This window comes from Anabrus simplex, chromosome 8, assembly GCF_040414725.1.
Source record: "Anabrus simplex isolate iqAnaSimp1 chromosome 8, ASM4041472v1, whole genome shotgun sequence".
In the NCBI taxonomy this organism is placed as follows: domain Eukaryota; kingdom Metazoa; phylum Arthropoda; class Insecta; order Orthoptera; family Tettigoniidae; genus Anabrus; species Anabrus simplex.
This window is the reverse complement of record NC_090272.1, coordinates 91263546-91278198: the sequence shown is the minus strand read 5'-3', so window position 1 is coordinate 91278198 and position 14653 is coordinate 91263546. Positions and strand designations below refer to the sequence as shown.

Below are 14653 nucleotides of genomic sequence, written 5' to 3'. Positions count from 1 at the left end.
TCTTTGGAGTAAAAAATGCAATGAAATCAGTCTTCAAGGTTTTAAAAATTCAAGCCATACAAACAATGAAATTAAATGACTCCATACATTAGTGTCACCCTAGGAACACCCTTGGCCATCATAGAACTCTCATATCTCACTTCTTCTGTGGCATCAGCCGTGGTCTCTTGTGAATAATTTAACATTCTTTTTTTACATTTTGCATCTAGGGATAAAAAAGGGAAAAGAAATTGTAAAAGGAATCAACGAGCCAAAGCCTGACACCTTGGACACCAATGGCCTGTCAACTACTGATTCCTGAAGTCAAATCATAATGAAATCAATATGGTTTACCATGTATGTTAAAAAATAACTCTTTTAACGTAGCCAGTTCCCTTGTAGAACAGAATCTCAATGCCTGACACCTCTGTCAACCATTGGGCCAATGGGGTTCAGTAAAACCAATAGAACACACCCATAATAACATACACAATTTAAGATTAATCTTTTCAACTAAAGCAAATGAATAGAGCCTAGAACCCTGCAACCCATTATACAATAAGAGACTTCACCTTCCTACATAAAACAAGTTGTTTAAGACAATAAACTTCCAATTTATCTCGTAAGGGATGTGTCTAGAAGAAGGGAAATAGTGCATCATACATTCACAACTCTTTCAAAGATCTTTTTCACATGAAAACAAATACACCACTGATCCTAGGGATCAGTTCAGATAGTCGAGTAAGGATCACCAGTGCTGCCAGTACTTGCACTACCTCCGTGGGAATGTGGACATTCCTTAGTGTTACGTTTAGACCGAGTGTCACCTATTGGTATTGCCAGGCAAGGGTGTCATCTATTTGTACATTTACATTACAGATTTATAAAATGCTTTTCCACTGGTATATAAACGCTACAGTAAAAAAGCGTATCATATAGCAAGCGTAAGAGGTTGCTGATTGCTATATTCCACGTCCCATAAACAAAGAGAGAGTTATGTAAAATTGTCACCTCTCTCTTGAGGAATTTCATAGGTTCGCTTCTACCCAAATACTAGTCGTGTTGTCGTGTCCTAGTCGCCGGCTTATTTATAGTCTGCATTCTCTGCGCCCACTCACTCACTCACTCGCTGATCGCCTGCCAAAGACGATACTGTACTCGCAGATATCTTCTCCGGCAGTACGCATTCAGACGACATTCATTATTGCTAGAAGTTTTTGAAGTTGTAGCGTTTGAGAACATATTGCTCGTGTGTTTGTGTGTGCTTTCCTTCACCTCGGATGAATTGTAGCCGGCACGTTCCTTGTGATGGAGCTTTCAGCTTGACGTAACGTTCATCTTATAACATGGATGTACTGACACTGCTTTTTCTTATCTCTCTCATTGTGTTAGTTCTCGCTGTGGCCCAGTCCTGGTCTATGAGGACCCATCCTGTCCAGGTGAGCACGTATGCAGAGTATCTACGAAATCGTGCATGTTTAGATAGAAATCGAGGGCTTAGTGTGGGACTCGCGTAATTACAAAGCTTAAACTTTACAGGGGAGATAAAATAACATGTTTCGTTACGATTTGCTTTGTGCAATATTCTAAAATGAAATTATCGGTACCGGTATGTTGCTGCAGTACGTAATTCATCAGTAGGGGCAGATGTTGATGACCTAAAATAATCCCTGAAAATGATCAATAAAATGCCCTTAAATTTACGGGAAAATGCTATGAAATAAGTCAAAAGAAAGACTAAAATTTTGACCAAATTGACATATGGTTTTACAAGTAATATATCCCTGTTCTACTCACTGCACAGCTCTTGTTTTTTACAGAACTAATTCGTTTACTTGGAAGTGCATATAAATATGTACATGATGATTTGCTGGATATAGTGCTACTTCAGTAGGCTATAGGTTGCATCCTCTACTCATCCTCTTCACTCTCTTTTCCCTCCACTTGACTTCACTCAGTCCCATCATTGCAACATTCTCTTTCTCCACAAAATCAATCGACTCCTCAGATTTCCAAAGTCAGGGTCACACCATTTATTACTCCCACTGTGCCCCCTAAGAACCTGGTAACACTTGTTCTTCGTACTCATTACAGCTTTCAGATGTTTTCGCCGTTTAATCTGCTGTTATACACCAAACTTCCTTTCCGCACTCACTTTAACACTGTACAATTTACATCCGCTGCAAACACATCTTTTCCAAATTCATACACTGGCTGAATTAAACATAATCTTTGTGCTGGCTTCATTTTTTGCATTTTTTTTTCTTGCACAGAAGTACTTCGGAGGATGAGTTTGTACTGAAACCGAAAGTTATGTTTGTTGTTTCCATTTGTTCTTGGTTTTAAGGTACGCGGGGGTGAATGTCTGACTGTAGGGGGAGGATGCGAAGGTTGGTGCATTCCTTGTAATTGAAACACGTTAGGAATACTTTCTCCTTATCATAGTTCTGTATTGTGTTCCTGCACATTTCTTGGAAACACAGGACTCAGAGGTATAAATTATTTCCTTACCTTTTTCTTCGTCACCAACAACTCTGGTCAGTTTGCTTGGTCATGAAAAGTATATAGCAACTTTAACCATATGTAATAAAAAAATATATTGCTTTATGTTATCACTTGTATGTTTTTATAAAAGTGACAATAAATAATACATACATAAAGTAAAAAGGTTTTAAAATGATCCAAGCCTTTTTCAAAAATGCTATATATTGACCTAAAACTTTCTTGAAAATTGAAATAACTGATCACCCCAAATCGGCAAAAAAATTGCAAAAGAATGCATAATAAAACGTGTCATCGTGTGTAATATCGCATAATTAATTTCTGTACTACTGAGCAACGTCCCAATGCAAAGGGAAGAAAGACGACATTTCAACATCCACACCCTAGTAATCAACAAACTGCTCCTAGTCGCGCAGGTATTTTTCAGTAATTATTTACAGCACTAATGGTGAGTTCACAAAAAAAAAATATATATATATATATTATTACCATTACATTCAAGATATTTTAATTGATCACTCACTCAAGTTATTGAAATCTGTGTGATCCAACCTAAACAGTTCCCTCGTTAATGTTCGGTACATTTCGCAACGCTGGCATTTACTGTTCTGTGTGCTAGTTTGCTAAAACGTATAGGGATCGCAATAACTTCATTATACGTGGCGAAATTTTGAATCGTAATGTGAGACTTTGTAAAGAAGGTCGGGAGTGAGGCACAGTGTGAATGTTACGTTACTTAGGTGGAATGAATATCTTTCGGATAAGATAACCAGATGATTCAGGTTCGTCTCAGATTAGATAAAGTTGAGCTGTTTGATTAATTGGATTAGACAACGATATTCTCTGCACGTATATTAATTTTGTTCAGAAATCTCCAGTGTCCACGGCCAGTCCTAACACTTACAAGGCAACTGTTTTGATTGCAGCAGTGAACTATACCGAAACTCGTTAATTTTTACGAGATACTTTGCTATCTGCCGTCCCCTTTGTTTTTTAATACAATTTGCTTTACGTTGCTCCGACACAGATAGGTCTTATGGCGACGATGGGTTAGGAAGGGCTAGGAGTGGGAAGGAAGTGGCCGTCGCCTTAATTAAAGTACAGCCCCAGGATGTGCCTGGTGCGAAAATGGAAAACCGCGGATCTTCAGGTTTCTCGACAGTGGGGCTGGAATCCACTATCTTCCGAATGCAAGCTCACAGTTGCGCGACCCTAACCCCACGGTCAACTCGCTCCGTGTTCTCATTTTGATATTGGCGCTTACTATGAGACTGCTTCCAAACACAAAATTCTTGTTCTTATTTGCTAGTGGTTTAATGTCTCACTAACACCTCGAAGTTTTCAGTGACACAAGGATGAAAAGCGTTTAGATTAGGAAGGTTGTAGCCGTTAATTTACTTAAGGTACAGCCCCAGAATGTGTCCGGTGTGAAAATGGAAAATCATCTACAATTTCTTGTCCAGATAAATTTCTCTTACCGGGTGAGTTGGCCGTGCGGTTAGGGGCGCGCTGATGTGAGCTTGCATCCGGGAGATAGTGGGTTCGAATCCCACCGTCGGAAGCCTGAAGCTGGTTTTCCGTGGTTTAGCATTTTCACACCATGCAAATGCTGGGGCTGTACCTTAATTAAGGCCACGGCCGTTTCCTTCCAATTTGTAGACCTTTCCTATCCCATCGTCGCCATAAGACCTATCTGTCGGTGCGACGTAAAGCCACTAGAAAAAAAAAAGATAAATTTTTCTTGTATCTCCGGTGGCACATGTGTCGAAATAATAAGACCTTCATCCTCCTATGGACACTCTTGTATAAGACCACAAATGATGATGATGATGATGATAATATCTCAACACAGCAAGCAGATTGCTGACTGCCGTACGAGCTGGTGTTTTCTTTTCCTCTTTGAACGGATTGAACAATAATGACTGTAGTAAATTGCCTGGTGTGAAAATGGGAAACCATGGAAAACCATCTTCAGGGCTGCCGACAGTGGGGTTCGAACCCAGTATCTTCGAATGCAAGCTGAGAATTACGTGATCCAAATCTCGCTGCCACTCGCTCGGTGATGCGCTCTCCCCTGTGTATCGTAAGAGACAACTAAAGGAGGTAACCCCCAAGGGATGAGAACTTGTGAGCGTGAGTTGGGGTTCTCAAGCTGAGTCTGACGCTGCATGTACTTTCGTACGGTCCTCACTTGCATCTTGCTATCCGACGTCCCTTGGTCAACTCTTTGTTCTGTCCTGATTCTGACGGTGTTTACGTTTGCGGGACCTAGATATTCACGCCTTTCTTAGCCCTTCCTTCCCTTTCGTTTGCCGATACCTTAATTCTTTGAACGATTTGACTTCATTTTCCTTTCAGATTAGAGTGGGTGATTTTCCAGTCATACTTCTTCCTGAAACAATAATCACCACCAGCACCACCACCTTTGATCAGTATTCCAAATCTTATCCTTTCTTTTGTTGGTATTTCGATCGTCTTGCAATAGGGCCTATCCCCGTGTAACTAAATTTGGTCAATAATTCGAATATTATGTTCGAGCTATGCCGTAATGACGGCGGTATTCCGTGACCCTGAATGCAATTGTTAGTTCCTGCTGTCCGGGCCCGAGTTCTGCGCGTGGGTTTCCCTCATGCGACATGTTGTTGACCACAGATAACACACCTTCCGCAGGAAGCAAGTTTCTTTGTGTTATATTAGTAATTTGTTTTTCTGTGCCTGCACAATCCCCTGTCCCGCACACTTTCAGTTTCGGGACATCGATATAGTTATATAAAACTAGCTGTTACCCATGGCTTCGCTCGCGAGGATTTCGTAATTTGAAAAAAATTACTTGTTCCTCGGTACTGTATTGTCATCTGTAAATCCCTAAAGTACAAAATCTCACCGAAAAATTGCATTTCATTTACCCCAGAAACTCTTTGTAAACCACGTTTGTACATTGCCTTTTGGGGCTAAGATGACCAGGCTACTGGCAGACCTAAATCTGGAACACGGGACATGGAACTCTGTGTGAGAAACAGTCCTTTTTTATGTCGAAAAAAAGTTTTCTTTATTTCTAAATTTCACGTCTGTAACATCTTAGTTTCTGAGATATAAGTATCCTCGTAAAGAGAATACAACTCTTTCTTCACTTATTTTCGATCTCCATCTGAAGTTGATTTTCCGAAAACAAAAAGTACGTGTTTCTTTATTTTCAAAGGAGACTACAAATACCAATTTTCACGTCTGTAACATGTTACGTTTATGAGATATAATGTAGATATACTCATTATAAAAACTGCCTCACTCCTTGGCTGAGTGGTCAGCGTTGCGGTCTTCGGTTCTCAGGGTTCCGGCTTCGATTCCGGGCTAGGTCGGGTTTTTTAATCGCTTGTGATTAATTCTTCTTGCTCGGGGACAGGTTGTTTGTGTTTGTCCCAACATTCTCCTGTTCATATTCACTCAACACACCACATTACCAACCACAACAGGAACACGCAATAGTAATTACATCCCTACACATACGGTTGCCATCAGGAAGGGCATCCAGCCGTAAAACTGTTTCAAATCCACATGTGCGACACAGTTCGCACTCGCAACCCCACAGGTGTGGCTAAAGCGGTAGAAGAAGAAGATACTCATTTTAAAAATTTCATCCGCTTTTTAAAAGCTTTTCACCCCCTAAAGTGGATTTAAAAAAAGCATGTTCATTTTTAAAGGAGATTCCAGGTACCAATTCTAACGTCTGTAACATCTTCATTTTTCTGAGATATATGTATCCTCATATAAATAATTGAACTCCTTCCTCACTTCTTCCCCCCACCCCCCGAAGTGGATTTTCTGAAAACGTTCTTTTATTTTTAAAGAGGATTCCAAATACCAATTTTCATGTCTGCAACATGTTAAGTTTTTGTGATTATATATTGTAGATAATTTCGCTGCTGTAGAATCGTGGAGCTGACGTTGCCATGGTTACGGCAGTTCATTACTGTATCAGATTCCTAGAGCAGCTGTAGTGTGGTGCCAATATCTCCGCAACGGTTGCTTTTAGGGCCTTAAAACATGGTTTTCAGGCCCGGGCTTACCGAGTTTTGTTCTTTGCGTCAAGAGGATTAAATTGAGCTTTGTCTCGTCCTTGTACGACAAATTCGATGTTTTGTCTATGTTAGCCTATTAGTTTTATATCCTCCCCCCTGTGCCCCCCACCACAGCCCATGTTACTCACTGGCAATGTTGCTTTCTGTAGGTGAAGTAATTTTTAAAATCGGTTCAGTAGTTTTTGAGTCTATCCGTTACAAACAAATATACACATTTTTCCTCTTTATAATATTAGTAGAGATTGCTCAGAATTTAAAAAATTCTGTATCGGTCGTGTGCTCAATAACAAGGAAATTCACTTTTTAAATTTTTCGTTATCACTGTCTGTAGCCTATGTATGTACGAGAAAATGGCGGAAGAGAATTGAATGAAAATCGGAAAATGAGGCACTGCAATCTAGGCTATAAATAATTTTATTTACTCTGAGTGAAATGGTAGTTTAGGGGAAGCCTAAAATTCAATTCACAAAAATCTGTTGTTTGTGGTGCTATCGATCAATACTTCAGGTATATCGAATTAAATGTCCGATAATGTATGTCTTACACGTTTTTACCCTACCAGCTATGATAAGAGATATTCAAGAATTTCGATTTTTGTTGCTAAGTCCGTATCAATCCCGAGCCACGAGAAAATGGGTAAACAGAATTCTATTAAAATCGGTATGTAAAGACAGAGAATAAAGCACCACAGTAAACAACTTTATTCACGCTGGGTGAAATTGTAGTTTAGGGGAAGGCGCCTAAATATTAATTTGTAAATACGTACAGTATGTAATTATGCAATTTTATAAAATCTTATTCACGACGTGTATATAACTTCATCTAGAATTCTGTATACAGTGTTTAATTCCGTAGCGAAGCACGGGTACACCAGCTAGTTTATAATAGTTTAGGGCTCAGCACATTAGTCACAACCTTCCAAGGCTCGTCATTCATGGGGACTACTTTAACCGTTTTTCGTTCTGGAACACACGCTTCGTTCCTGGATGGTTGTGCAATTGGAATCTATGAATTCGTACAAGACACATTTTAAATAGTATTTTTAAGTAATGTTAGATTATTGGCGACGATGGGATAGGACTGAAAAGGAAGCGACCGTGGTCTTCATCAAGGCACAGCCACAGTATTTGTCTGGTTTGAAAATGGGAAGCCACGGAAAGACATTTTCAGTGCTGCCGGTAGAACCCACTATCTTCCTACTCGACCCGAACTGCGCAGACCACTCTCTCGGTGGCACCTAAATGACAACTCCATGCTGGTGGGGAACAGAAAACTTCCCCTGCCTGTCATAACAGGTGACTAAAATGGGTCTCAACTGGCGTCGCCAGTTCATTTTTATAGAAAATAGCGAAACCGAAGATTTTTAGTATTTATATAGTCGCATATAAAATTGCAGTTCAATGCTGTATTCGACTAATACAATTTTCCAAATAATGAAACTATACAAAAGTAACAAATATACAGTGATACAAATTATGGGGACTTATTTACTAGATGTGTTCACATGTTTCTGAGATATGGCATCAGTCGGAACTTTAACATTTAATTAGACGAGTAGAGTAGCTGTTTCTGCTCGCTTACCATTTGTGATTCATCATGGAGAAAAGCCGTTTGATTACCCAAAGCAGGTCTAGGAAGCTAGGACGTAGAATGAATTATTCCAACGAAGTAGCCGTATTCAGCTAAACCAAATTAAAACTATTGAACGTTAATTTTTGTGAACATGTCATCATAAAGGGGAAAAATTCGGGAAATATTTCTCTTCAGTCGGGAAGCGGGAAACTATGCCGCCGAAATTAGGAAATCTGGCCACCCTAATCTCAACTTGGAAGCGTGTGTAGCTAGTTGACTCTGGCATTGCTTCCTTTTGCGCTAGGCTCCTCACTTGTCAGCTCTTGTTCTCTTCCTACTCCAACAGTATTATGTATGCAAGGCTTAGGGAATCTTACATTTTCGCACCATTCAAGGCCCTTCCCCTCCTTTTGTCAATATTTTTCTGCTAATGATTAGTTAAGGGTAGGGATACCTCTCAATTAACATAAAAGATCTAAGGTAACCTTCGGCACAGAAGCTGGCACGATGAACCAGGATGTAGGAAGGGTTGCAGAACAAGCTCCCTTTTTCTGTGATTACCGTCAGCGGGAAATCTGCTCTCCCAGTTAATAACCTATAAAAGGAATGTTCTGGAAATTCAATCGCGTAGTAGATATTCACTCAGACTTGCGAAGTAATATAGTAGCAACTTAGTTATAGCGACTTCCAAGGGACCTGTTGAAGTCGTATCGTTATAAACGAGTGGTTTAGAGGAAGTACAACTAGGCAGCCATCCTCTATATACTGTAACACTAATGAAAGAGGAAAAATGAAAGGGATCGAAGAACAAGAGTTGACCAAGGCAGGTCGAATAGGATAGATGACAGTGAGAAGCCTGGCACAAGTGGAAGCAATGCCAGGACTCGGCTTAGGGCCCCGTGGTCGCCAACCGGCGCTCCAAAGTTCAGAGCCCCTGGGGGCCCTTGTAGTTGCCTCTTACGACAGGCAAAGGATACCATGGGTGTTCTGTCACCTCTAACCATAGGGGGTCGTGTCGTAACCTAGATTCATGTTATCAGTGGAGTAAGGTGGAAAGTGGTAGGCTGTAGAACAAAACTTAATTAGGCTTATTTTAGATTTAACTTTTAAGACTAACATTAAAGTGCGAAATTCAAATACGTACGTCATAAAATGCAATACGCCATTGCACTTCATAAGAGTATGGGAGAAGGGGGAATCATACCTGCAGCAATTTCCGAAGGTTGGTGACAAAGAGGGAGTAAGGACTTTTTCCTGACGCCAGTTTCCAACCCCGACTTATGAATGTTCAAGTGGCAGTACGATGGTACCCGTCTCGCATAATCCCGGAAACCATATATCCGGGAAAGGGCATAGTTTATTACAATCTCACGTTTCGATACATGCCGTTTACGAAAGTGAATATCCTATAGCATAATTGGAAAACATGCAACAAAAGCACAAATAAAGAGCAAGGTGTTCGGAAAATATAATCAACCTAAAATTAACATTAGTTTTTAAGTGGTTTAGAAATTAAAGAGCAAAAGAATGGCCTGAAAGAAGTGTTATAAACATTATTGTAGGAAATGAAACTTCTCGGATATGCTATAGAGGTCTATCAGTTACTCCGGAAACGTGCCCTCCCTCCCCCTCCACCTTCCAAGAATACACCACAGTAGTCATCCTCAGTCCCTCCACACCATGTCAGACTCCCGAAATCAATATTATTGACTGTCAACAAAAACATGCAGGCTAATTAAACTACGAAATCTACGTACCTAATTGCTCTAATTTCAAGGGAGGTATATTGTCTAGGTTGCTTTAGTCATCATTTTCTTATTAACTAGCATGTATCAATTCTTTTCCCTCCATCAGTTTACTACCCCACATTCTCCTAATAATGATGCAAAATTTGATTCTTTTCGGGTACATCCACTCTCTGTTTAATAATTTACGGCTGTTTTTCGTTACCAAGTATTTCATATTCTCATATATAAATTGCTCTCATTTCCCATGTTCAAGTGCCAATAGAAATCGTGAAATGCTTTGGTTGTTTGAAAATCCTAATCCAGACTTGCATTTAAAATGTTTTATACGAGGTAGATATATAGTGCGTTGCCGTTGAATGAGAAATATTGTTCTTTTTCTGGATTCAATGAACTTTTCGGAAGATTTTCCTGTAATTTAGAATGTATGTAGTGCATTTTGTCATCAAACAGAGCTAATAGTTTCCTTGTTTCACAAACTCTGGCGTTGATAAGGGGTTTAATGCAACATGACATACCGTTGTCATGTGCGAGAAATTATAGCTAAAATATGTGTTAAAAAATGATTCAAAATGAAATTTATGCTCACACAAGACACAAGAAAGGAATTATGAGTTCTTATTGTGATAAAGTAGCTCTTCAAATGCCTCAGCAAGCGAATATTGTGATAATACGACAAACATTGAATTGGGAATTTTTCCGTGTTTAATTTAAGGAAATTTAAAACACTTTCCTTGTAACGGAGCAAGTACCTGTGCGGTTTGAGTCACGTAGCTATCAGATTGCATTCGGAAAATAATGGGTTCCAATCCCACTGTCGGCAGCCCTGAAGATGGTTTTCCCATTTTCACACCAGGCAAATGCTGGGGCTGTACCTTAATGCCGACCACGGTCGCTTCCTTCTCACTCCTAGCTCTTTCCTATCCCATCGTCCTCCTAAGACCTAACTGTATCGGTGCGATGTTAAGGAGATTGTACAAACTTTCCTTACGAGAAATATAATGAGGCAGAACTCCTGCTGCTATAGAAAATGGCGTATCTATAACAGAGTTAATAATAATAATAATAATAATAATAATAATAATAATAATAATAATAATTCATGAGGAAAATATTAGGCCCACAAAACACAGCAGAAGGTTGGAAATTACGAAGTAATGCTGAAATATATCAAAAAATAGAAAATATATCAGATGTAATGAGGAAAAGGAGACTTATGTTTTTTGGACATTTATATCGAATGCAAGATAGTAGATTAACCAGTAAGATTTTCAGATATTTGTGGAGTAAGAAATCAACGACAAGCTGGGTCAACGAAGTAAGAAAGGATTTAGAAAAAAACAATATAACAACAGAAGAAATAAATAATAGAGAAGGCTTTCAGTTAAAAGTATTGAAAATAGAAGGATTCCAAGGTAGGAAAGTAAAAACGACTGGTTCAAAGTGGTCTGAAGACAGAAAGAAGAAACATAGTGAACAGATGAAAGCGTACTGGAAGAAAAGGAAAGAACAAAGAAGAAGGAATTGAAATTGGCACGTGGTCCTCTGGTGGCCCATTCGAAAGAATAATAATACTAATAATAATAATAATAATAATAATAATAATAATGTGTCCTGATGTACGTGTGCGGGTATTTTCTACCTGCCGCGACAGAACGTTTAGTTCGCATTAGCAATATTAGCTGCTGATAGAATAGCTTGTCCTCCTGAGAACGATGGAAAGTTCACTTTAGATGGTACGAAAATAATCTACCTCTGATTATGAAGATAATGTTTGGGAGATATCTGTTACATGTCACAAAGTGGTCATTGTCAGAGTTCATAAAGTGATCAAAAGTTCGCTCCATCTAAATATACAGATAGCTCTTCAATTGTTCCCACGTAGGCTCGAGCGTGGACCGACCAACAGAGGTCTGTGTTACTCTGCCATCTGGTAGGACGAGGAAATGTATGCTGTCAACATACGGACATTTCTAGAGTCTTCGTGGTAACGGAGGAGTTCTAGCAAGCCAAGAATAACGGTCGAGAGGATTCGTTGCGCTGACCACGTTTCGCCTCTTAACATGCAGCCCTTTGGGCTGAGGCAAATGCCCGTCTGGTCTGTAGCTCTATGGAATGCTTTTTAAAATTGAATTCAAGCCAATTGAACTGACCACTTAAGATGACGCTACAATTTTTTTTCTCTCTCTCTTTCTTTGTGGGGAGTTTCCTCTGTGTCCAGTACTCCTTCATACCTTCGTTGGCCTGTTTCCTTTGTTCTGTTCAAACACTTCCGGTTTTCTTAGTTCTTCCTTCTGCTTGAAACCCTTCCAAATTTTGCACTGTGTTCCTAAATTTATATCTGTCTAACGTTTGGACCTCAGAGATGTTTAAGCTTTCTGCATCTTTCTGCTTGTCCTTAATTCATGCTGTAGTGGTCTTTTTTTTCATAAGTAATCAACGATCTGTTTGGTAAGTCTATTTCCGTTCATTCTTTACAAATGTCCGAGAACCGACAACCTCCAACCTCCTCTTAATGGTGTCTTCAGATTCTCTCCACCTTCTGTAAACTTTTTTTGCTCCAAAGTTTCCATCCGTCTTCACTCTGGACAGCGCCCATCATTTTTCTGGGGATTCTTTCTAGACCTCTAGCTTCCCCAGCTCGTATTCCATGGACGGGTATTCACTGGCACACAGGCAGATCCGATCTTCCACTGCGGCTTTTTCTAGTCCATCCTCCTGTACAGTCTCATCAAGGCACTTGCACATCTTTACCCTTTCGATTCATCTTGTATCTGTTTCGAGGAACTTCGTTCCATGTTTTATGTTCGTCCTGAATTCAGTTTTTCTCTTGAGATCTTCAGTCCTGTTTAGCTGCCAATTCTTTCCGAGAGGTTAATCTGGATGGTTGTGCCTTTTGTCTTTCTGATAGTATAGCAAAGTCATCCGCGAAAGCAAGGTATAAAGGTATAAGGTATAGTTGGCTTTAATCCCTTCGAATTTTCTTCAAAGGTGGATTGGGGTTATCCCTTGACGTTCAAGTTCTGAGTTCCAAATTCTCACAATCTTTCTTGGAAGCAGTTAAATAGGAGCTGGGATAGTACATCGCCTTGCCCCACGCCTATCTTGATTTCAAACGGTTGCGACAGATGCCCCATTAACTTCCGCCTGGAGGTAGTGCCTGTTGGATCTCTTTGATTATATTTGCCAATTTGGTTTTTACTTCAGATTCTCTAATGATCTTGTCCAAGGGGTGTCTGTCCATCCAATCGAAGGTTTTTTTGAAGACACCACAATTTTCTTGCCGCTCAACATTCTCCCGCAGTTGTTTGTCCAGAGTCGCCCTATTCTATTCTGAAACACGTCTGAGAGGATTTTATAGGCGATCGGGAGGAGGGACACGGCTCTATAGTTGTTGAAGTCTTATTTTTCCCCGTATGTAGCGAACGAATCAGTGCTGTTTTCCATCCTTAAGGAGTTTTCTCCGTTTCCCAGATTTCCTTGATGTTTCGGTGAAGATTATCTAAGATTTCCGATATTTTCATTTCGTTATCGACTCTTCACTTGGTTTTGTTTTTTAGGTTATTCGGGCTTCTTCGATTTCTTCCTTTGTTGGCGGTTCATAATCTTCTTCTTCTTCTCCTTATTATTATTATTATTATTATTATTATTATTATTATTATTATTATTATTATTATTATTGCAACACTGAAGTTCACTCATCACAGTTCATATCTTTTAGAACGTTTAGTTCGCATGCGGTGCTAATATATTGGGAATTACGTACAGTTACTCCCATAAATATTCGGTCACTCTGATTTTTGACACGCTTTTAATGGGTAGCTATTCTTACACTATAATGATAACGTATAATACAACGAAACATGTAGGAAAACGTAACACCACGTTCTACAAACATTCTGATGTAAGTCAAACTCATCTGACAGTCATTAGTACGCCATCTGTCGTATATTAAATAAGAGCAATAATTCCAGTGCCACCTCAAAAATATTCGGTCACTATACAAAAAGCAAAATAAACTCCCATAATTGACAACCCTGTTACACATTCGGTACTTCGTTCTCCATCTTGATGTTTTATGACCTCTTCCAGTCGATTCGGCATACTGGCGATATCTATCTTGATATAATCAGGGCTTAATTCCGCCCATTCTTTTGGCAGTCTCCTCTTCAATTCTGTGAGGGAACTTGGTGGCCGCAATTGCAGAGCTGCCTTCATTCGACTCCACACATTCTCGATGGGCTTCAGGTCGGGTGATTGTGGTGGAGTCTCCAAAACCTTCGGGCAGTTGTACAGCAGCCACTCCCTGACAAGTTACGACTTGTGCTTGGGGTCGTTATCTTGGTAGAACTTGAAAGTAAGCTGCATAGCTAGTTGTTCCGAAGATTTCGTAAATTGTTTTTGGGGATAGCCAAATAGCCCTCTTTTGTCAAAGTATGTTCAGTGAAACTCAGTGGATCAACCCCGTTCGATGCAACACATCTCCACACATTGCACTTCCTCTACCATATTTTACTGTTACTTGTAAATTGCTTGTTTTCAGTTCCTCGTGACGTTTCCGCCTCACCAATTGCTTTCCATCGGATCCGAAGACGTTGAACTTTGACACATCAACAAATAACACATCCTTCCACAAAGCATTTGGTTTGCTTACGTAGGTTTTTGCGAACTCGAGCCGCTCCTTTTTATATACCGTACTAATGTATGGTTTCCTCCTAGCTCTTCTCTCAAAGAAGTCATTTCTTCGCAGTGTTCATCGCACGGTTTCGTTACCCACAT

At 39.8% G+C, this 14653-nt stretch overlaps 1 protein-coding gene across 6 annotated transcripts in view; it reads left to right on the top strand.

Moving 5' to 3' along the window:
- LOC136878832 (caspase-1) overlaps positions 1-14653 on the top strand; it is a 513173-nt gene that overhangs the window by 449734 nt on the left and 48786 nt on the right. Inside the window, exon 1 of one of the 6 annotated variants that reach the window (XM_067152351.2) lies at positions 1157-1418. The exons of the other annotated variants lie outside the window; for them this stretch is intronic. Within the exon in view, the coding sequence (XP_067008452.1) occupies positions 1326-1418 (93 nt within the window). The 5' untranslated portion in view covers positions 1157-1325. Of the gene's footprint in view, positions 1-1156; positions 1419-14653 lie in introns of those variants that run through there. 6 annotated transcript variants of the gene reach the window in all.